The sequence below is a fragment of the Capra hircus genome, chromosome 10 (genome assembly GCF_001704415.2).
Source record: "Capra hircus breed San Clemente chromosome 10, ASM170441v1, whole genome shotgun sequence".
Lineage (NCBI taxonomy): Eukaryota > Metazoa > Chordata > Mammalia > Artiodactyla > Bovidae > Capra > Capra hircus.
The window spans coordinates 20,539,688-20,564,895 of NC_030817.1; the positions used below are offsets into that span (position 1 = coordinate 20,539,688).

The window sequence follows — 25,208 nt, forward strand, 5'->3', positions numbered from 1 at the left end:
TGAAAATACTGAATAATCAGTGCTGCCAAAAGCAGGGGGAAAAAAAAAAAAAAGACCCTCCAACTGCTGATCACAATAATTAAAAGGTAAAACTCTTTGGACTTTGGCAATATATATTAAAAAATGGGGTATAGTTTTTTGAGTAATTCTACTTCTGCTAAATCATGATAAAAAACATTTCAGTCATTTAAAATTTAAACATCACAGTGATCTAATACTTAAATTTAAATTAGAAAATAACTTAAATAACTAAAAACAAGATAGCAAATTAAGCTATTATATACCCACAAAATGGAATACTGTGCAGTCATTAACAATACTATCACAGGGGGAAAAAAAAATACTATCACAGAAAAAAAATGTTTTCACTAATTTGAAATATTTCCTGAGTACCTATTAGTGCCAAGACACTGTTCAAGAACCTAGGAATAAAATAGTTTGTAAGAAAAACAAGGCACTGCCTTCAAGAAACTTATAAATGCAAACAAATGATTAAGTAAGATTACTTCAGATAGTGATTTATGCTATGAATAAAATTATCACAAGAGTAAAATATCTGTTCAATGAACAAATGGGATAATCATGTTAGGGATGAAGGAAAATGTAACTGAAAAAGGACAAAGGCTTTAAGTGCACTGAAGATGGCACAGAAATATTGCCCTGCCTTAGAAGATGAATACCCCCTTTTTAATGGCGTTATTTATATCTTGATATAATATATCATACTGAGTGGAAACATGGCATAGTGGTTAAAAGGCATGGACTCCAGAGCCTGAATGCCTGGATTATTTGATCCTTTTCACCTTACTTTCCACATCTATAAGTCAGGGATAATAACAGCATCCATCTCATAGAATTGCTCTGAGGGCTGCATGAGCTTAAAAATGTTGTATGCTCATAAAGCAACAATTGAAGAGTTACAATAGGGACACCTATTATTTCTAAGAAGTCACAACCTTTTGACTGTAACAACTAAATTCCTCTGGTTGAGGCTGAGGTAACACGGTAGAATGTGACTGAGAGCAGCAGGGAGAATATTTTAGCTGAGACGGAAAAGAAAGCATCTAGGAGGGGGTTACCACTACACAGGAAATCAGTCATGCTAAGGTCGAGGGAAGGAATAGCTAAGTTTCTAAGGCGAGAATATAAAATTGAAAAATAAAATTACAGTAAAGGAAAACTGCAGATTATAAGTGTCAAGTAAAATATTAGCACAGCTTAAGATGTATACACATTTTATATAAAAGTATATAAGTATATGTACATACATGTAACTACATATACGTATAAGTAAAAATGCTTTGATTTACAAAGCCATATTTTATTATTTCTTTACCTTGTTTGCCACTGGTTTTGGTCTTTGGTGTATTTAATCATTATACTATTCTGATTATTATCATTCAAACATGTTGTCCATTAATAAGGCCAAGGATACTGACTTATCTCCAGAGAGTCACCTTTGCTGTTGTCTACTGTGACAATCACACCTGTCACTGTACTGACAGTGGTAAAACCAGGTGAACAGAACAGGCCTGACACAATAACCACATCACTGGACACAGGCGTCATGTACACCCTTAAAAACTGAGTGCCATGGGATTCCTTACCTTGGCCCATTGCTATCTTTTCTCCGTGTTGAACAGTTGCCTTGCTCAGTTTTGGCTCGCTGATCTGTGAACTCATTTGCGTTCCTATCTACGATCTCTCCAGCATCCAGGGCTCTGTGGAGTCGATAGTTGACCATCTTCAGAACAATGAAAACAGCAGCTATCACAGGACAATAAACTGCTACTATAATCATGGAAGAAGGAAGGGCCTTAAAGAGAAAGAAAAGACAGGCATTTAAAAATCTTTTATACTTTATTCAACTAGAGAAATCTGTAGCTAAAATAACAGACACACACACATTCTCACACAAAGCAATGACTGCGCTCCTAATACTGAACTGTAAAAGTGTAAGACAGCACTATCTATTAATACAGTAGCCACTCTCTCCCTATGGCTATCAAGTGCTCAAAATGTGGCTAGCCTGAATTGAAATGTGCACTAAGAATAAAATAACAATGGTTTCTGAAGATTTAGTATGGAGAAAAGGGTGCAATATATCTCAGTCTTTATACTGACTACCTGTTGAAATACATTTAGATTATATCGGGTTAAATAAAATATATAATGCGGCTACTAGAAAATTTTAAATTACCTACGTGGCTCATGTTACATGCCCAGTGGACAGCACTGGTATAAATAAAGTTCATGCCAAAAAGCTTATAATCCAAATAGAGAGTTAATGTATCACATTACATAATATGTCAATAAGACAGGGTTGTACTCCAAATATAAATAATCCTTGTTTATGTGCTCCCTGTAACTTTTTTTTATGATATAAACACACTCATTTCCTTGCGCATCAATGTAAAGACACTATGTCCACCATCTGTGCTGAACCTCACTGTCTCTTAAAAAAATAAAAGCTGTTAATAGTTAACCTCATAGATTAACTATGAGAGAAATTGTAAAATTGGGGAAAAAAAATTTCAGGTCTGCCTTTCAAAACAGTTAACTAGAAGGTCATATTTCTCAATATCTCCTTTAATCAGACATTTTTCCTGAGAGCGTTTAGCCATAAATTTGTAACTAGTAATACAACTACCAGTCATCTGAGGCCTTTCTTTGTTCCCCTATGGTAAGTCACAGTTCAATATCCAGCTATAAGAAAAAAACTGAATAGCAGTTTTGCTTCCACGCTCAAAACACTAAATTCATTCAGATTATTCTTTTAGGTCCATGCTCTCTCCTTGTGTGGTTTGGGAACTTTGTTGCCAATTACTAAGGTGCTTTTACTGAGCTACAACATAAACAATCATTAGTCTATTTGGAGACAAAAACTGAACTTAAATTTTTATTAGCTTTAAAGTTGTCTGCTCTGTCTTTGTATAATAGAAAAGGGAGTAAAAATAAAACAGCAAAAATAAATCTCGCAAATGAAAACAAAAATTAGCAGAATTTCAAAGCAGTATGCCTGGGGATGGGGTGGTGAACCATAGGTACTAATCCTGTCCTAAACCATAAATTCCATCCATCAATAATATCTGAACCAACTTTCCTGAATACTTTTTGAGATAAAGAAAAACTAGACAGCAACAACAAGGGGACTGCCTTCCTTCCAGAGTCTACCCTCAAATCCATCAGTCCTATGGCCATTTCGCTGGGCACAAAGGGTCAACTAGGGGAAGAAATTAAGAACCACAGTTCACAGAGCTACAGTGGCACAGTCGATCGGCACCAGGATCTAGCTTTTCTACTGGTATACCTGAAGCTTGGGGATGCTACCTTTACTTAATCATCCTAATGGAAAATTTCTTTTGGCTTATTCACCAAAAAAAAAAAAAAGGGGGGGGGAGGGGTAAGTGCATAAGCTAATTCCTACAAAGTACAGAATTCAGTTCCCTATCTGGACCACCTTTCACTTCAGGCAGACAGAGAATGCTGGGGGGAAAAGGAAGATGAAGGTCTTAGTAACCAAACATTGTCCATAAACTAGAAAATGACTATTAATTAGAGGTAAAGGAAGAGGTTAGATCAGAAAGAAAAAGAATTTTATTTATTTATTTTTTTGGCCACACGGCCCAGGATCTCAGTTCCCAGACCAGAGACTGAACTCAAGCCATGGCAGTTGAAATGTGGAGTCCTAACCACTGGATCTCCAGGAAAATCCCCAAAGGAATTATTTTATTTTTATTTCATCTTTTTAGTCTAAAGAGTATGTATTTCACTACGTAGGCACCTTTTGCACAAATAAGTGAGGCAGTCACTTCTGAACTTTAGGACAATCCCATTCATCAAGGCGCCCCATGGTAGGTAGGTATGGGGGGAGATGTTTATGAAAGTGTTAGAAGGAACTGGGAAGGAGAACCAGGAAGTAGTAAGATCTTAGCTGCTTAGTATTTTCAACACACCTATTTATATTAGCCTCCAGTAGGGTTTATCCCATTGCCTGTGGAGTCCCCAAAGGAATGTTTTTAACCTTTGGGAGGCTGCCCCCAAAGGACTCAGAAAGGCCCTCGTATCACAACCACAGCTTGAGGAATTCAGCCCTCTTGCCACAGGCCCCTTCAGGGGGCTGAGGTTAAGGATTCCAAGTAAGTATTTCCTTTCAGAGGACGGGGCTGCAGAAGACAAGAAACTATTCCCATTGTCAAGATTCAGACATACATGCCCGAAGAAAAAAATCCAAAATATAATTTTCTGTAATTCCAACTACATAGTAAGTCAAACTGATTTCAGCAAGCCAGCTGGGAACCTCTCACAAGCTCAGAATATATTTTCCCCAAGGCACTGGCTTACAAACGAACTACTGAAACGAGCCTACCCATATTCCTGTGCTTCCCTGGAAGCTCAGACGGCAAACAATCTGCCTACAATGCACAAGGCCTGGGTTCGATTCCTAGATTGGGAAGATCCCCTGGAAGAGAACGGCAACCTACTCCAGTATTCTTGCCTGGAGAATCCCATGGACAGAGAAGGCTGGTGGGCTACAGACCGTGGGGTTGCAAAAAGTCAGACACAACTGAGTGACTAACACATACATACATACATATTTCTGCATGTTAGAATTTTATCTACATACTATTTTAATATGAATAGAACTATTAAAAATACTAGATTTTTTCTGTTTACACTTGCATTTTATATTTATGTCACTCTAAAACATGTACTTGTGTTTACATTTTTATCTACAGTAGAATGTGCTTAGGAAAGCAACATTAAAAAACACATATTAACAAGCTGGAAAGAGACCAAAGTAATATATATAGTACATACAAGCCACCATCAATATACAAGTGTTAAGAGTAAAGATAGGCAGCTTAAAACATATACGAAAAGACAAAGTACAAATTCGAAAAATAAGGGAGGGAATAAAAGTCTTAAGAAATAAAAGTAAGGCTGTATACTGATGGACTAAAATTATCTTCCATATTTTATAGGAACTTTTCTATATTTTAAATTTTCCCAACAAGAAAAGAAAAAGCTTTTAGATGATCTAAATCTGTAAATTTTGGTGAAAGTCAATGTCTTTAGTTAAAACGTTATATTTGAGTGCATGCTAAGTTGCTTTAGGCATGTCCGACTCTTTGTCACCCCATGGACTGTAGCCCACCAGGCTCCTCTGTCCATGGGATTCTCCAGGCAAGAACACTGAAGTGGGTTGCCATGCCCTCCTCCAGGGGATCTTCCCAACCCAGGGATGGAACCTGCGTCTCCTACTTCTCCTGCACTGACAGGTGGGTTCTTTACCATTCTATTTCTTCCCTCCTATTTCATAAAACAATTTTGTTCAATTCATTTACATATATCTTTTATCTAACTAAAAGCCATCATGAGTTATCTAACATAGGCTTACACAGCACATTATCATCATTTTGGCATATATCATTTAAATTATAACACTTTTGAACGTGTATGATGTTGTTACTGGAAACTGTGTTTATAACAGATACCCATTTGTGTTTTATTAGGACAATTTTTATTCCTTTTCCATTCATCTCATAAATGCATATTCCTATCTCCATAACTGAGTAACATATGTAGTTTTCTCATTAATAATTCATTACGGCATTCAAAACTTGCAGTTGCAACAGCAGGACATGACTTGGTGACTAAACAACAACAAACCCTCCTCATAGTTACCATAACTATACTAAATTTTTTAGGACTTAAAAAAGAAAACCGTGTTGAAAACACAAAAACGCAACTGGGGAAAATAAGTAAGCAAGCAAGCAAGCAGCAGGCAATATAAAAGACTTCATAACAACTCAGATAATATGGTAATTCTTTCTTTGTTGAGGGACAGTTGGATGGTAGAATCTAGCCTTACATAGGCATACCTATATGAATCTAGACTTTTATAGGCATATCTCAGAGCTATCATAGGTTTGAATTTAGAGCACTGCAATAAAGCAAGTCATGAGAAAAATCACTATTTATGGCAACTATAGTCTTAAGAAATGTATTTCTTAAATAATGAGACTTGAAAGTAGAAATTATTCTTGATCCATGGGCTGTAGAATGGCTACTGTGTTAGTAAATATGAAAACAACATGAACCTCATTGCACATTTCTAATAGCTCTTAATGGGCCAAGTACGTTGGCTATGAGCAGTAATATTTTAAAAGTGATCTTTTTCTTTACCCAAAAAAAAAAACCTCAAATGAAATTATAAGAATATAAATTGAGAGGCACCAATGTTTTGTTTTTAATTAAAAAAAATTTTTTACAGTTTTTAAAGGTTTTCATTTACAGTTATTACAAAATATTGGCCATATTCCCCGTGTTGCACAATATATCGCTGAGCCTATCTTACACCCAACAGATTGTACCTCTCACTCCTCTACCTTTATATTGCCCCCCTACCCCGGCTGCTGCTGCTGCTGCTAAGTCCCCCTACCCCTACTGGTAACTAATAGTTTATTTTCTATTATCTGTGAGTCTTTGTTACATTCACTAGTCTGCTGTATTTTTTAGATCCTACATGTAAGTGATATCATATAGTACTTTCTTTCTCTGTCTGACTTATTTCACTTAGTATAATGCCCTCCAAGTCCATTCATATTGCTGCAAAAGGCAAAAGTTCATTCTTTTTTATGGTTAGGTAGTATTTCATTGAATATATATATATACACCACAGCTTCTTTATCCATTCATCTGTTGGATTCTTAGGTTGCTCCCATATCTTGGCTATTATAAATAATGCTATCAACATTAGGATGCATATTTTCAAATCAGTGCTTTTTTTATTTTAAAGAAATACATCCAGAAGAGGAACTACTGGGTCATACAGCAGTTCTGGTTTTAGTTTTTTTTGAGAAATTTCCATACTGTTTTCTATCATGGCTGTACCAATTTACACTCCTACCAACAATGTACTAGAGTTCCCTTTTCTCCACATTCTAACCAATATTTGTTGTGTCTTCTTTCTGATGACAGTCATCTTGACAGGTGTGATTGGCTCTGATTTGCATTTTCCTGAAGATTAGCAATGTTGAGCAACTTTTCATGTGCCTATGGGCCATCTACATTTCCTCTTTGGAAAAATGTCTATTTGGTTCTTCTGCCCATTTTTCAATTAGGCTGGTTTTTTTGGGTTTATTTTGCACTGAGTTGTACGAACTGATTATATATGTTGGATATTAATCCCTTACCAGTCATATCACTTGTAAATATTTTCTCCCATTCAGTAGGCTATCTTTTTGTTGTGATGGTGGTTTTCTTTGCTGTGCAAACAATTTTAATTAGGTCCCATTTGTTCATTTTTGCTTTTATTTCCTTTACTTTAGGAAGACAGATCCAAAAAAATACTGCTGCAATTTATGTCGAAGAGTGTCTGCCAATATTTTCCTCTAGGAGTTTTATAGTATCCAGTCTTACACTTAGATCTTTAATCCATTTTGAACTTTAGCTGTCCAATTTTCTGAGTACCTCTTGGAAGAGACTGCCGTTTCTCCCTTGTATAGTGTTGACTCGTTTGTCATAGATTAATTGACCATAAATGCAAGGACTTATTTCTGGGCTCTCTATCTTGTTCTATTGATCTGTGTGTCTGTTTTTGGAAAGGTACCAATGTTTTGTTTTACATATGTTTTTCTGAGTAAACCTAACCATTCTCGAAACAGAATGGGGTATCCTATACTAAGAACCATCTTGATTCATATCTCCTTTTGTAAATAAGTTAACTTGACATTCTGTTGTATGAATCATTCTTTCAATAGTTTAATCAGTCTAAGTAAATCCCTAAGTAAATTGATAAAAAAATTAATCATATGGTAAATATTTATTTCTGTCTCTGATATAGTCTATTGAAACAATTTTTCAGAATTTATAGTAAGTGAAAATAAGAAATCTGTCACATGACTTTGTGATTCTGAAGAATAGAAGCTAGGTTATTATCTTTTTACTATACCTCAAAAAAACAATTCAGGGTATATTCAGTGAGATTATCTTAGAGGCAAATATATGAAAAATAATGGAATTCTTTGTGCACTTAATAACTATATTCCTATAAAAGTAAGTAGGGTACAATATAAGCACAAATAACAACAGTTCCAATTTAAGGCTTAAAAATCAAAAGATTTATTTCAGTAACAAAAGCACTAAGCCACAGGAAAATTACAAGGATCAATAAAAATAAATTTTTTATATAAAATATGAATACACAAAAATAAGTTATCAAGCATTATTATTTGATTGTACATTCTTTCATGTTTCACTGAAAACAGAATGGAATACATTGCAAGTTGAGATCCTAACACAAGAATGAAAGTCAGTTAAGATTTAGAAATTAAAAGTATACTAGCAAATTTCCCTAGTTGCCCAGTGGTTAAGAATCAATCACCTTGCAATGTAGGGCCATAGGTCTGATCCCTGCTCTGGGAAGATCCCACTTGTCACAGGGCGACTAAGCCCAGAGTCACAACTGCGGAGCCCACACACGGCAACTAAAACCCCACACACAGCAACTCGAGAGGAGCCCCCCTCGCTGCAAGCAGAGAAAGCCCGTCCATAGAGCAAGGAACACCCGGCGTGGCCAAAATTAAATTTAAAAGAGTATACTAGCTCTCTTGAGAGCATTAACAGAATGCATCTATCATTCTTGCTCTGAACTCACTCAACTGGCTTGAAACAGAATGATGGTATTGCATGCTATATAATCCATTTCTACTTTAAAAGTAAATGTTCAAATAGGCAATGTATCACACAGCAGAGTTTACGTGAGGTAAATATAAAAGCTGCCCAACAGAAAAAAAGAATGAAGGGAAGTACAGTTTATCTTACTGCTGCCACTTCCTCAGTTTCCATAATGGTAAATGACACATTCAACTCAAGGAATAAGAGTTTTATTCATTCATTCAACATATATTTATTGAATACTGATTTAAGCCCCAGCTACATTGCAATAAATAAGATCCTTTCTCTCTCCTGGAGCATCTTAGGAGAATGACTATGCTTTTACCAAGTGCTACGTGCTTTAAATGGCAAAGTATCTGTCTCACAACAATCCTTTGAAGAAAGTACTATCACTATCTACATCTCTTACAAATAGGAAAACTTAAAGGCTTATGAAGTCATTGTCTGTAGCTGGTAAACTGGCAAAAACAGGATTTACATCTAGTCTAACTTCAGTGGTTGAGAACCTGAGTTCCAAATCATTATAAGTAGACAGTCTCCTTCAAGGCAGTGTTAACTTTTTTTTCATTGCCGCCATCTTAAGGAGTCATTTTAGACATTTTCCCCTTAAGTGTTCCCTGTGAAATAATAACAAATAGATATATTGGTTTCTGTCCTGGCTCCTGGCACAGAGCTCCTCAACACTTCCGATTTCCTAAACCAGAAGAGCACAAAGGGCATCTGCCATTCTAACATCTGGTGTTTACTCTCGTTCCTGACATGCAAATCCCTGGGAATTTCCTGGGTGATAGGAAGGGCTGTTTTCTAATGAGGTGACTCTGGGTGGGCTCCTGAATCAGGGCTGGTCACCAGAAAGACTAAGCCATGATTAGAAGCTAGGAATTTTCAGCTTCATCCTTCAAGCTCTGTACGGTTTGAAAAGGGCTGGAAGTGGAATTAGTAACTCATCAGGTCTGTGTGAAACAATCTCCATAAAATCCCAATAGTATGAAGTTCCATGAGTTTCCAGGTTGGTGAATACAGAGAGGTGATGGAGGGCCACACCCCCAGAGAGGGTATGAAAGCTGGGAACTCTTTCCCACACATATACCCTGCTCTATGAATCCGTTCCACCTGCATATTCTCTATCTTAATTACAGCCTTTTACAACAAACTGGTAGACAGTAGGCAAACTGTTTTCCTGAGTTCTGTGAGCCTCTCTAGCAACTCAATCAAACCTCAGGATGGGGTCACGGAAACCACTGATTTATAGTCAATTGGTCAGAAGCACGAGAAACAGTCTGCACTTTGGACTGGCATTTTAATTGTGGGGAAGAGGAGCAGTTTTGTAGGATGAAAACCTTAACTTGTGGGATCTGATGCTATCTCTACGTAAATGCATCAGAATTGAATTAAACTGTCAGAGTGTGTCTCAGAGAATTCCTTGGTGGGGAACCCCCCTCTCCAACATCTGGTGTTAGAAGTGCTGTAAGTGTAGAGGAGAAGCATAGGGAAGTGTAGGTTTTCTAAATACTGACTCCATCATAAAACTTTACCAACACAGGAACACTGTGTATCTATACATACTACATGCATATCTGTACTTTGCACATAAAAATATTTCACCACTACCCCCATCCCAAGGAATAACTTTTGCCCGCCGCCCGCCTGAAGACAACAACATGCCTATTGAGAATGAACACTCTTAGGTCTTGCCTGGTGGTGGAGCCACTGGCTAAGACTGCACTCCCAATGCAGGGGGCCGGGGTTTGATCCTTGGTCAGGGAACTGGATCCCGAATGGCACAACTAAGAGCCCACAGGCAGAAACAGATCCAGCAGAGACAAACTTTAAAAAAGAGAGAGAATGAACGCTCCAGAGCAGTTTCTCAGCCTCAGCACTGCTGACACCTGGGGCCAGATAATCTTATGTTGTTAGGGGCTGTCCTACTCAAGATAGCATGTTCAGCACCAACCCTGGCCTCTACCCACTAGAAACCGCAATGCCAAACTTCAGTTAAAGTTTCCAAAAAAGTTCCAGCCCTTGAAACAATTGTGTCTCTTGCTGCTATTTACATATTCATGAAGACAACAATTTCAGATTTCATAAGATTTCATAAAAAACTGGAATGAGCAGGACTTAAACAGACAGCAAATGCTGCACCTCTGTAGCTGAAGTAAAGAAGCACATGTAATAGCAGCAGCAACGGCAAAACACATAGCATTTTAAATAAACACAGCAGGGAAAAAGGCCCACACAAGACCAGTAAGTGAAAGGATATTAAATATTAATAAAATCCATTTATAATGCAGGCATACCTTGTAGATACTGCAGGTTTAGTTCCAGACCACTACAATAAAGTGGGCAGCACAGTGGAGTAAGCCACATGAATTTTTTGGTTTCCTATATATATAGAATATATACACACTATACTGTAGTCTATTAAGTGTGAAAGAGTATTATGTCTAAAAATATGTACATACCTTAATTTAAAAATACTTTATTGCTTAAAAATGCTAACCATAATCTAAAACTTCCGCAAGTCATAATCTTCTTAAAAAAGTAACATCAAATATCACTGATCATGATAAAAAATTTAGTAATAATGAAAATTTTGAAATAATATGCAAATTACCAAAACATGATACAGGGACACAAGAAAACAACACTTTTGGAAAAATGGTGCCAACGGACTTGCTGAACGGGTTGCCACAAACCTTCAACATGTGAAAAAATAAATACCTATGAAGCATAACAAAGGGAAGCCACAACAAAATGAAGTACGCCTGTACATGCTACAGAATCTGGCTACCTTAGCCCCCCTCCGAAATGATGAGTAAGACAAATTATCTCACTGAGAACCATAACTAAATTGCAGATTTATAATGGGCTTCCAATGTATTCACATAATATGCTAGCTGAGAAGGGGAGCCAAGATTAAAGATATAATTAGATGGTGATTTCAAGGGCAGCTCTGAGAGTTCTAGACTCAGAATAAAGACTGAAAAAGATCTGGGGACACTTAGTTGACCCCAGTCAATCACAAGGCGGCTTTCAGACACGGATTAATCAGAAAAGCATCTTGCATGACTGTGGAAGAGCACAGTGGAAAGTGACCGTGATGGTCATCTTGAGGCCAAATGGAAGACACAGCAGAGGCAATCTGTATAACCCTGAACCAGTGGTTTAACTTCTAGGAGCCTTTGTTTCCTCACTAGAAAAATAGGGATAGTAACAGATCTTCATTTCACAGAGCTACAATAAGCATTAAGTGAGAAAACTTGAAAGGAGATAGTGCATGGGCATATAATAGCACAACTATTTGACGTTGTTAATAATATTTGAACAATGTAGCGACAAAGGTCCATACAGTCAAAGCATGGCTTTTCCAGCAGTCATGTGTGGATGTGAGAGTTGGACCATAAAAAAGCCTGAGCACGGAAGAACTGACGCTTTCAAACTGTGGTGCTGGAGAAGACTTTTGAGAGTCCCTTGGACAGCAAGGAGATCAAACCAGTCAGTCCTAAAGGATATCAACCTTGAATATTCATTGGAAGGACTGATGCTGAAGCTGAAACTCCAATACTTTGGCCACCTGATGCAAAGAGCCGACTCACTGGAAAAGACCCTGATGCTGGGAAAGTTGAAGGCAGGACAAGAAGGGGATACAGGGGACGACAGAGGACGAGATGGTTGGATGGCATCACCCACTCAATGGACATGAGTTTGAGCAAAATCCAGGAGATGGTGAAGGCCAGGGAGGGCCCAGCATGGGGCCCATGGGGTGGCAAAGAGTCGGGCATGACTGAGCAACTGAACAACAATGTAGTGACAAAACGAAGATATGCAAATATGAACTGCAAAAAAAAGATGAGGTGGTTAAAACTTGTGAGACCTCAGAATACACAGAGGTAAATATTAGTCTGATACTGAACCACCAGAAGTCACTGGAAAATGGAGAAATATTGCCATAACACAGTAAAGAAAAAAGAATCTATATTCTAAACAAAAACCTAGCATGCTCAATGGTAAAACACTAGAATTCTCATTAAAGATGGGAATAAGGCAAGGCTTATTTTCAGCATTATTTTATATAGATATGTGATATATAGATATGTGAAGTATCACACCAAGAAATTACACAAGAGAAAAAAGTATAAATACTGGGAAGAAGTTAAAATTGTTACTTACAAATGTAACTGCATATCTGAAAATCTTTTTTAAATAAACAGAAAAATTATTAGAAAGACTAACTTAATTCTATGGTATCTAATTATAAGATAAATTGAAATCAACAGGTTTGTATGGAATCCTGGAACAGAATAAAGGACATGAGATAGAAAAGAAATCTGAACAAAGCAGCGATTGTAAGTTAGCAATGATGTATTAACACTGATTTATTGGTTGTGATAAACACACCATAATAAGCTAAGATGTTAACAACAGGAGAAACTGGGTACAGAATATAGAGGATCTCTCTGAGCTTTCTCTGCAAATTTTCTATACATCTAGAACTATTCTAAAATAAGACTTAAAAAAAAAACACATTATTTTTCTTACATACAAGTAATTATGTTAGAAATATAGCAAAAGAAATGGCTGCATAGTATTGGAGCTTCAGCATCAGTCCTGCCAATGAATATTCAGGATTGATTTCCTTTAGGTTGGAACTCCTTGCTCTCCAAGGGACTCTCAAGAGTCTTCTTCAACACCACAGTTCAAACGCATCAATTCTTCGGAGCTCAGCCTTCTTTACGGTCCAACTCTCACATCCATACATGACCACGGGAAAAACCATAGCTTTGACTACACAGTCTTTTGTGTGCGAGGTTAACACAGAGGAAAATTTCTTTTGAAAAAAATCTACTGAGGGACAAAAAAGAAATGAAGAGTTCATCTTAACCCAATATTATAAAAATATCAAACCCTCCTCCCTAAAGAAATCCAAAATTCAACACCTTTCAATAAAAAAATTCAACAACATCCCTGGGAAACGGAACAAAATGGAGGAATAAACATGCAAGAATGGCCACAGAAATAACAAGAAGAAATAATTACTAAGAAAGAAAAATTTATTAAACTAGAATTACTAAAATAAAGTATGGCATTCATGTAAGAATAAATATACTGATAAAACAGAAAATGCAAATACCCCAATGGAAATTTAAGATTATGAAAAATGAGGCATTAAACCACTAAGAAAGAGACAGGAGTGTTTAATAAATTAGGTTGATTGAGACAACTGTCTATAAAATTTTTTAAAGAGACATTCCATATCACTTAGAGCAAAACAAATTCCAAATAGGCTGAACTATTTAGATGTTTCCAATAAGATTACAAATATATAATTAATTCTCACTATATAAATAAATATTTAGATATTAATAACAATCTACTAGAAAATAAAGTACATGAAACTATTACAGAAAAACACGAAAAAAAAATGACCCCTAAGCTTATGAAAAGATTAATTTATCCATGACTTCTCACCCTACCCCACTTCCATATACCTCCTAACATCAGCTGTCTTGTTTCATCACTTCTCTGGGGTTCAGTGTGCAGTGAGCAACTTTTGTGTCAGAAATGCCGTCATAACAAATAGATTTAACAAACTCAACTTATGTAAAACTACCTGTGTTCTCTTCATATATCTGTAAAAAGATGTCCCTAATTGATTATGTAGGGTGAGAATAGTTGAAGATAGACCAGAAAGACCATCCGTGAATTAATTATCCTGCCTATGCAGAAGAACAGTAGTCAGAAAACTGATTAGTTGTTACTAGCCAGTTTAACTTATTCAAAGCCTCTGTTATTTTATTGCATACTAAACTAGTGAATTAGTTCGAGAAGGTAATGGCACCCCACTCCAGTACTCTTGCCTGGAAAATCCCATGGACGGAGGAGCCTGGTAGGCTGCAGTCTATGGGGTCGCTAAGAGTCAGACATGACTGAGCAACTTCACTTTGACTTTTCACTTTCATGCATTGGAGAAGGAAATGGCAACCCACTCCAGTATTCTTGCCTAGAGAATCCCAGGGATGGGGAAGCCTGGTGGGCTGCCATCTATGGGCTTGCACAGAGTCGGACACGACTGAAGCGACTTAGAAGCAGCAGTAGCAGCAATCCCAAAATGAGAGAAATGTCAACTAAAACTACTCTAGGATACTACTTTTAACCTATGAAAATCCCAAAACTATGTGAGGCTGTGGCACACAGGAGCACAATCAGGCACTCTAATGCATTGCCTGCAGGCATGTAAAGTGATAACTACCCCTCTGGAGGGCAACTTAGCACTATCTTTGAAAAAGACAAAAGCATTTATCCCTTTGACCAACCAATCTCATATCTAGGAATTTATCTTAACATTGTATCTAGACACATGTAAGATTACATCTGTGCAAATTATTTACTAAAGCATGGTTTGTGCTAGCAAAAGGCTATAAACAAATATCTATTAGCAGGGAACATGATAAATAGTATACCCATGCAATAGAATACTATGCAACTAAAATAAAAAACAACTGAACCCAACAAAAGTTCGGGACCAGACAGCTTCCCTGGTGAATTCTACCAAATATTTAAAAAATTAACACCAATCCTTCTCAAACTCTTCCAAAACACACAAGATGAAGGAATACTCCAGACTCACTTTGTAAGGCCAGCATTGTGCACTGCAAGTCACTTCAGTGACTGGTCACTGGTCAGTCACTGGTCAGTCGGGTCCAGCTCTATGCAACACTATGGCCTGCCAGGATCCTACGTCCATGTGATTCTCCAGGCAAGAATACTGGAGTGGGCTGCCGTGCCCTCCTGCAAGGGATCTTCCTGACCCAGCGATTGATCCTGCATCTCTAACGTTTCCTGCAGTGGCAGGTGGCTTCCTGACCACTAGCACCACCTGGGAAGCCCAGCATTACCCTGATACCAACACCAGACACCAGAAGGACAGAAAATTATAGGCAAATAACTGTGATGAACACAGATGCAAAAATCCTCAACAAAATATTAGCAAACCAAATCCAATAAGACACTAAAAGGATGATACACCATGAGTGGAATTTATTATAGAAATGCAAGGATGTTTCAACATCTGCAGATCAATCAACATGTTACACTACTTATACAAATGAAGGGTGAAAAATCATATAATCATCTGAACAGATGCAAAAACAGCATCTGACAAAACACTCATTTATGACAAAAACATTCAACAAAGTGGGTATAGAGGGAATGTATCTCAACATAATAAAGATCATATATGATAAGCCCACAGCTAACATCATCATCAAAAGCTGAAAGCTTTTCCACTAAGATCAAGAGAAGGATGCCCACTCTCAGCACTTTTATTCAACCTATTATTAGAATTACTAGCAGGAGCAGTTCTATTTACAACTGCATCAACAGGATAAAATACTTAAGAATAAATTCAACAAGAGGAAAGAAAGACCTGTACACTGAAAACTATAAGACACTGACTGAGAACAGAAGTGAGGATGACACAAACAAATGGGAAGATAGTTCATGCTTATGGATTAAAGAATTAATATTGTTAAAATGTTCATACTACCTAAAGCAACCTAAAGAATCGAAGCAATCCCTAACAAAATTCCAATGGCATTTTTCACAGAAATAGAACAATCCTAAAATTGATCTGGAATCACAAAGGACTCCAAATAGCCAAAGCAATCTGAACATAGCCAAAGCAATCTTAAGAAAAACAAACAAAGCTGGAGGCATCACTATACAGCCAAAACTTGCTTCCAAACTATATTACAAAGCTAAAGTAATCAAAACAGTATGGTATTGGCATAAAAACAGACACATTAATCAATGGAACAGAACAGAGCACCAAAATAAGCCCACACTTTTACGGCCAATTAATTTTACAACAAAGGAGCCAAGAATAGACAACGAGGAAAGAACAGTCTCTTCAATAAATGGTGTTGGGAAACTGGACAACCACACGGAGAAGAATGAAACTGGACTGCTACCTTACACCACACAAAAAAACTAACTCATACTGGATTAAAGACTTGCACATAAGATCTGAAACCATAAAACTCTTAGGAAAAAAACAAAGGTTAAGCTCCTTGACATAGATCTTAGTGACATTTTGTGTTTGATATGGAAAACAGAGGCAACAAAACCAAAAAAAAAGAAAAGTGGGATTACATCAAACTAAAACTTCTGCACAGCAAAGGAAATCATCAACAAAAAGAAAATGTTTACAAATCCTGTTTGGTAAGGAATTAACATCCAAAATATACAAGGAACTCATACGACAGCAAAAAAAAATTTTTTTCAATGTAAAAATGAGTCTGAAAAGACTTTTTCAAAGACATCTAGATGGCCAACAAGTACATCTTCATATTCAATATGAGGTGCTCAATATCACTAATCATCAGGGAAATGTAAATCAAAACTACAATGAGATACCACCTCACACTTTCAGAAATGGCTATTATCAAAAGGACAATAAATAGCAAGTGTTAACAAGGATGTGGAGAAAAGGGAACCCTAGAGCACTGCTGAAGAGAACATAAACTGCTACAGTCACTATGGAAAACAGTACACAGAGGTGCCTCCAAAAATTAAAAACAGAACTACCATATGACCCAGTAATTCCACTTGTGTATTTATCTGAAGAAAACAAAAATGTTACCTCAAAAAGATATATGCATTTGCATGTTCACTGCAGCATTATTTATAACACCCAATTCATGAAAGCAATCTAAATGTCCATCACTGGATGAATGGATAAAGAAAATGTGGTATGTGTATATATATATAAAATAGAATACTAGTCAGCCTTAAAAAAAAAGGAAATCTTGTCATCTGCAACAACATGGATAGACCTTGATAGCATTATGCTAAAGACAATAAATCAGAAACAGAAAGACAAGTACTGTACAATCTCATATGTGGTCTAAAAGCAAAACAAAAACAGATCACAGTGAACAGATTTGATGGTTGCCAGAGGTGGGGGTAGACAGTGGCTCAAATGGGTGAAAGGGATCAAAAGGTACAATTTTCCAGCTATAAAATATCATAAGGATATAATGATAGGTGATTACAGTTAATATTACTGTCATCACATATTTGAAAGTTCCTAGGAAAGTAAATCTTAAATGTTGTCATCACTAGAAAAAAAAATTTCTAACTACATATGGTAAAAGATGTTAACTAGCCTTATTGTGGTGATCACTTCATAATAGATTCACAAATATTCAAACACTGTGCTGCACACCTGAAGTTAGTGTAATGCTGTATGTTAATTTAAATAAAGAACTGAAAAGCCCTTTTGGTACTGATGCACAGATGTTTAAGACCTATTAAGGGAGGGGAGGCGATATATAGAATGGACTGATAGGAGAGGGAGACAGGTATTTGAATTTGAATCTATATGCTGTAATGGGATTCATGAGAAACTACTCACAGTGGTTGCTTATGGGAGGCAGTGCAGGTGAAAACTGGGAAGATGGTGGCAGAGACAAAAGGGTGACTTAGAGTTTCCTTTTTAATCAGGCAACTTTAAATTTAAAAATTATTAGACAAAAACATGAATTTTTTTTAACAAATTGTTAACAGGGAAGGTCTTTATCACATGAAGAAAAGCTGCAAATGTGACTACTAAAAATGTTAAATTTACATGCTCAAAAAACTCAATCATACAGTTAAAAGACATATTAGGGGAAATTTTTAATACATAATAAAGAGCTAACTTCTATATATACAAAGGGCTCTCAAAACCACTTAGAAAGAACATGACTAAAATAATGAAGGATTATTTGACAAAAAAAAGAACATGACTTACAAAAAAAGATAAAGGACACAACAGATAGCTAAAAGAAAAGAGAGATAAATGTCTACTAAACCTATAAAAAGATATTCAAAGAACCTATTAATAAGGAAACACAAATTAAAACATGATGCCATTTTACAAAATCAAAACATCAAAAAAAGACTAATAATGTTGGTGAAAACAAAGAGCAGTAAGTCCTTTCACATACACTAGTGAGAATATAAACTGGTATAACATTTTCTGAGGTATAATCTGACATCGAGTTTAATTTTAAATGTACATACTTTGACCCAGCAATTTTCTAGAAGCTGATGCTATAAAATTTCCACAACTAAAACCTTAAACGTACGAATGTGTTCCGCAGTACTGCCACAGCATCGTTTGCTTTTACTTTGAACCCTTCCTTTGGACTATATGTACTTTTATTTTGGACTCTTTATACTTGAGTACTACCTGGAACAATTTCTGTAACTAATATTATTTTCATGACAAAAACCTAACGGTTTTTTAACTGGAGGGTGAAACGCTCAAGGATTAGAATGGGTAAAAAGCACCATATAAGTGTTACTATTATCAGTTCCATAAAAGCCTCTATTTCAGACAGAATCAAAATTATTCAGTAATTTATTCACTGCTGGGAAAAAGGAGATGACTTAAACCAGCAACCTAAGCAGGAATCAATAAGGTATTTTCAGACAGTCACGAATAATAGACTAACACCTCCCACGTAGTGACTGTTAGCATGAGGTGTTCACTAGCAATCACCTACAGGCTTTATCTGTTGGTACATCTAGGCAGAGTGGCTTCCAAAATACACATATCTGGAAATTCCCCTAGACAGTGATTTATTGGAGTAAAGCAAAATAAGAATGCAGGTAAATTAATCCCCAGTTATCAGATGGTGAGCTTTTCTTTTTTTAAAGAAGAAATGTAAAGGCAGCTCTATGTTACCCCTTGTGTAGAAGCCTGAGTCATAGGGCAGGCCAGCAATTCTCAAGTGGAGTGTCATGACAAACATTAGTCACGAAAATAAAAAGAATTCCTAATAATCTTCTAAAGCTGCTGAGTAACTTCCTTTAAAAACAAACAAAGACGGCTGACTCAGGAGTATCTCAACAGCAGCCCCACTCCTGTATTATGATATGCATTTTGTTAGAGAAGGAAAAGAGATGAGCAGGTACTCAGAATGAGCAGGGGAGTGGAGGGCAGGCAGCTTAAAATCATCCCATGGAGAATTCTAATTCTCACCTGACTAGTCAGCAAAAATACATAAAGTTATGATTAACTAAAAGCCACCTGCCAACGCCTGCAACGGTGTGAAGAGCTATGTGGTGCACCTCTGTGGCTTTAGTAGTCTGACTTTCAGTAGATCACCTACAGATATTCTCTACCAAGAAAGAGAGCCAAGACAGACCCACAGTGAAAGTCTGAGCAACACTGACACTGCAGTATGATGTGAACAAAAACCATGCTACGAACATTTGTCGGCAGTTGTGTGAGATTACCAAATCAAAGGCTAAGCAACAATGAGAAGTAAATTTGCAACAGTACACTACCCATATTAGATATCATGTTAAGTTCTATAAATTCTAGGAACTGTAACTTTGAATGATTAAACAAAGCTTAAGAAAGCCTTAATAGGCTGGATATATTACAATAAAATACTTGACAGCAGAGCAAACCATTACACCCAAGAACAGGTATTCTTTCACTAAAAAATCTTTTCCACAGAACAAAGATTCATTTGCCTGGTGGCAAGACTATGGGAAATGATGTTTCCGCAGAAATAACAAACCCATAAAGGTCCCCCACCATAAGGCCTAACACAGGGTTAAGGCTGTGAATGTATAAACCCTCTGCATAAAGCCTTCTAGGAAATGATACACCCTCCTTCTAATTCCTGAACACTTTATGACACATAGGAGATTACTCACAGTCTTCTGTGTAACATGGTTGTGCGTCTGTCCCACTGCTTCTAATTTACAAATTAGGGAAATAGCATTAAATGGACACCAGTGTCCATTTTGTGTGAATGGGGTCTAAAATCTGTTTCTCATCTTTAGAATTATTTCATACCATATGTAAAATATTTCAATTAAAAATAGCCTCACATAGGTCAATGGTCAATGCATGATTTAAAAATCATTCAAAACACTCTTTTATCCATCTAAAATGTACCTAGCACAGACATAAAAACTTTTACTAATTTTTCTTTTAAGACAATTTGATTGTTATAAACTGTAAAATTCCTCAAAGAATAGAGGAATGGTAAGAGAAAACAGAAAGAAAGAAAGCCATATTAAAGACGATGATACTAAATACAATATAGAATCCTAGGCTGGATCCTGAAACAGAAAAGGGATGTTAATGGAAAAACTGGTGAAATCCAAATAATGTCTATGATTCATTAATAGTACTACACGTACCAATGATAATTTCTCCATTTTGACAAGTGCACCATGGCTATGTACAATTTTAATATTAGAGGAAGCTGGACAAAGGGTATATAACAACTCTCTTTACTGGTTTTGCCAACTTTTCTGTAAACCTAAAACTATTTCAAAATACAAAGTTTTCAAGATGATAACTACGGTGCTTGAATCTGTTCAGTTTATGTCTAGATAACATTCAAGGAGTGAGGAGGGTTAGGAAAACAGCCAGATACACAATTCAAACTTCTCCAATTTGTGACTAATATTCCTGCCTATTCTCAGGGCAACTGGCTCTATTTGGTTTGTACTAAGCTCTACAAATAGGACTTCTTTTCCCCTTAAAACCTCAAAAGGAAATGGCTTGCTTTCCCCTAAGTTTTCTTTTCTTTCTTACCATAACATTAAGCAACAGAGACTAGTACCCATGGTACAAGTTATAAAACATGCGACTCCTAAGGTTCTGAAGATAAAGGAAGGAAAGAAAGAATGAACTGTTTTATCATTCTAGCAAAGAAAGCATTTAATCAGCTTTTAGGGTGACAAGCAGAGGAATCAGAAGCAATAACTATTCCAATAGGTTTGGTAAAATTCATCAGCAATTCATCAGCTAAAGAAGTTAACAGTATAGTAAAATCTACAGAATATTTGCTGTAATCTGCCCTTTTCCATACCACCTCTCTATGCCATCCTAGTGTGACTACCCTGTTAACCCAGGAGTCCTAGCTCACCTACAAAATAATTCTCTGCCTCCCCAGGAATGCACAGAGATACAGGAAAACCATTTGATTTAACTCAGATAAAATAACAGAAAGAAGCAATCAATTTCCTCTCGAAACATTTCTGCTTGTTTAACAATTACCTACTGTGGAAATTATCTGAGTACCGAGAATAGGAAAAATCAAATAAAAACTGTTTTGTGACATATATTAGTGCAGTAAACATCTTTAGTTTGGACTAAAAAAAAAAAATTGTATTAAAAAGTACTTTATGAGAAATTCTGCCTATTATCAAAAATAGAAAATTACGTAAATGGTTTATTCATGGAAAAAGAAATTTATAACAATAGAACTCTTTTTGCAAAATGTTGAACAGGGGTGGGAAGACAAGTACTCTCAATACTGCCGATGAAAATTAAATTAGTACTACCTGTCAGGAGAGCAATTTTTGACCATTTTCTTCTTTTCAAAAATTTTTTTCTTGGTTTCTGCTATAGGTTCCTCTCTTCATTTTCCTTCTGCCTTCTTGCTTCCTTTGCTGATTTTTAACTGCTCTTGGGCTTTCGAGTTCTAACCAAGCTCCTTTCTCTTGATGAATTGTATTTTCTCCCCAGATCTTCTACTCTGTGGCTTGGATTCTCCTCTATCATTGATAACTTCAAGCAAAGATTACCTGCAATTTCTCTCTTGAGCATTCCTCTTCAAACAACTCTGAACTCATGTTCTCCAACCTCAAAGGAACCCTTGAAACTGACCAGTAATTCTACCATCTCTGCTACACAATTTTCCCGCCATGAAAATAAGGATAGCATTTCATCTCCTGGAGATCCTCCTCAAACCTCGAATATGCTCCTCACCTTCTGCTCACTCTCAACAGAAAACACTCTGTACTTTAAGAGGTTACATAAACCACAGAAGATCTACCTCAACTAATTAACACCAACTGCTGATCCCTTTTGCGGTCAGCATTCGTCCTTTCCTCCTCCTGAGGATGATCCCTTACTACCCGTGCTCCCTGGACCACAAATCGATTTTGCCTTCTCAGTGATCTTACGCTGTTATTTCACTCTCTCATCCATATTTGTTTTTCATTATAGTCATTTAATAAAAGTGAATTATTTATCAAAGAAAAATATGCATATACTTTAATAAGTCCACTTATAAGGATTTATACAAAAGACTATTTTAAAGATTTACCTCTAAGAATATTTACCCTAGTGTTTTCTAAATAGCTAAAAACTACAGCAATGGGAAAATTGTCAAATACACTGTAACATATCCATACTATAGTTTACTACAGAGTGATTAAAACTGCTTTTTTCCCCACACAGGAAAACATTCACAATTTATAGTCAAGTGAAAAGAGGAGACTTCAAAACTACAAATTTTATGAGCCCATTTTTGTAAGGAGGAAGCATAATACGTATTTATATATTCCAAATACATTTTGGTTACTATAACAGCCTATCTGAAAGGGATTACAGATGGTTTTTATTTCTTTTTACTTTTAATTTCTGATTGTCATACATATATACTTACATCTGAACAAAAAGGTTCTATTGCACTGACAAAACAAAAGCCGAAATACTGAGCAAATAAAAGTACAGCATTAAAGACTACTGAGAGTGAAATGGTTGGATGGCATCCCAGACTCAATGGATGTGAGTTTGAGCAAACTCCAGGAGACAGTGAAGGACAGGGAAGCCTGGCATGCTGCAGTCCATGGGGTCTCAAAGAGTAGGACATGACTTAGAACTAAACAACAACACAAGTGAAATGAAGGCTGAAACATGCAATTATCACTAAGTTATTTTAAATTAAAACTTGGGTCTTACTTGGGAAGAGAAAGCATTCTTGATAGTCAATAAAGTTTTCCAACTTCTTTCAGTTCTAATAAAACTAACTCTCATGCTGGAGTGCCACCCTTTATAAAACAGCCAAAAACTGGCAAGAGGCCCTCCTCATATCCAGGAAAGTGGATAAAGATGAACAGACTAGAGCGTATTCACACAAAGGAATACTGCTCAGCAATAAAGGAACAAGCTACCAATACACACAACCTGGATGACTCTCTCCAACACTATGCTGAGAAGATTTAAACACAAGTAAATGCTACATGACTCCATTTATATGAAGTTCCACACTCACTTATGAAAGAAAAAAAATCAGAACCGGGGTGACAGAACTGACTGGAAAGGGCAAGCGGGAACTTTCTGGGGCGATGCTTATGTTCTTCCAACGTGATGGGCTTGCACTACACAGGTGCAAAGTCATTTACCAAAACTCAGCCAATGGTTCACTTTTAGAACTCTATCTAATGGTACGAGTGCTGGAGTGTTTGGGGTGATCTGTATTAATGTCTGCAACTTACTTCACATGCACCCCCTTAAAAAGTGGGGGGGGCAGTTCTTGACAGGTAGAGAAATTCAGAGGCAGAAATGGAATTTTTAAAAATAGTAGAATCCAGGCGGTGGATACAATTCTTTTGACTTTTGTGTATGTCTCAAAATCCTTAAAAAAAAATGTTGGAAAAACTTACTGAAAGTAAAGTCAGCTACAGAGAGCAAGCTACCTGCTTATTAAATCTGTGTATTCAAAGGCTTGAAAAAAAAGGAAACTTTCCTAGTTTTCTAATTGCCAAATCATTTTACAACTTGGAATAACTTCTCAAATGGCAAAAAGACATTAACAAAAGACACTAAAGCATTCCAGGGATCAACTGCTTTGATAAATTCACAAGTTTTTTTTTAACAAGTTGATAAAATGAATGCTTTCTTGAAAACTTGCATTTGTAAACCATCTTTGGACAATGTACCCCTTAATTTATTTAGGGTATATAACAGAGATAATATAGGTCAAAACAGATCATCCACTAGCCATTAAACTTTTCCTAAAGAGTTTAGGTAAACTCCAGGAGTTGGTGATGATGGACAGGGAGGCCTGGCGTGCTGCAGTCCATGGGGTCACAAAGAGTCGGACAAAACAGAGCAACTGAACTGAAAGGATGCAGATACTAATAATCTAAAAATACTCTAATACTAATAATCATGTTTAATTGCTAATATATGATAACTTTCCTAATTGAAGGAAAACATGTTAAGAAATATAAATTATAAAATATAAAAACATCAGTTTTAGTCATCGTAACTAAATCTTGTTTACACTGATCTTTAAAATATTTTTAAATCTTTAGGAAAGAATGACTTGACAGCCTCAGAGAATTACTAATAAGGAATTTATTACTTAGTACATGATAAAGATCAGCTACAGAGAGGAAAATAACAATCAGATAACCAGGAGGAAAAAGCTGAAGCCTTCATATATTTTATATGAAGGGGTTAGTTTCTGAATATAATCTCTCCATAAGTTTAATACAGTGTATATCACTGTATATACAGTGTGCATATTTGTATATGTATGTATAATGGCACAAAGTTTATACACAAAAAAATATATGCTGCATTTTTAGTGACTTAAGGGTTTTTCAAGTTATTCTGTATTAGATTTTTTGAATAATTCTCTATTTTATTTCCATCATGAATAGTGATATTGAACCTAACCCCCAGTAAAATGTAACTCTACCATATAACACAGTCT

At 36.3% G+C, this 25,208-nt stretch overlaps 1 protein-coding gene across 5 annotated transcripts in view; it reads right to left on the bottom strand.

The window, feature by feature from the left end:
• PCNX1 (pecanex homolog 1 (Drosophila)) overlaps positions 1 to 25,208 on the bottom strand; it is a 181,163-nt gene that overhangs the window by 149,984 nt on the left and 5,971 nt on the right. For all 5 annotated transcript variants that reach the window (XM_018054011.1, XM_018054014.1, XM_018054012.1 and 2 more), the window contains exon 2: positions 1,608 to 1,816. In XM_018054011.1, the coding sequence (XP_017909500.1) occupies positions 1,608 to 1,816 (209 nt within the window). The remainder of the gene's footprint in view (positions 1 to 1,607; positions 1,817 to 25,208) is intronic.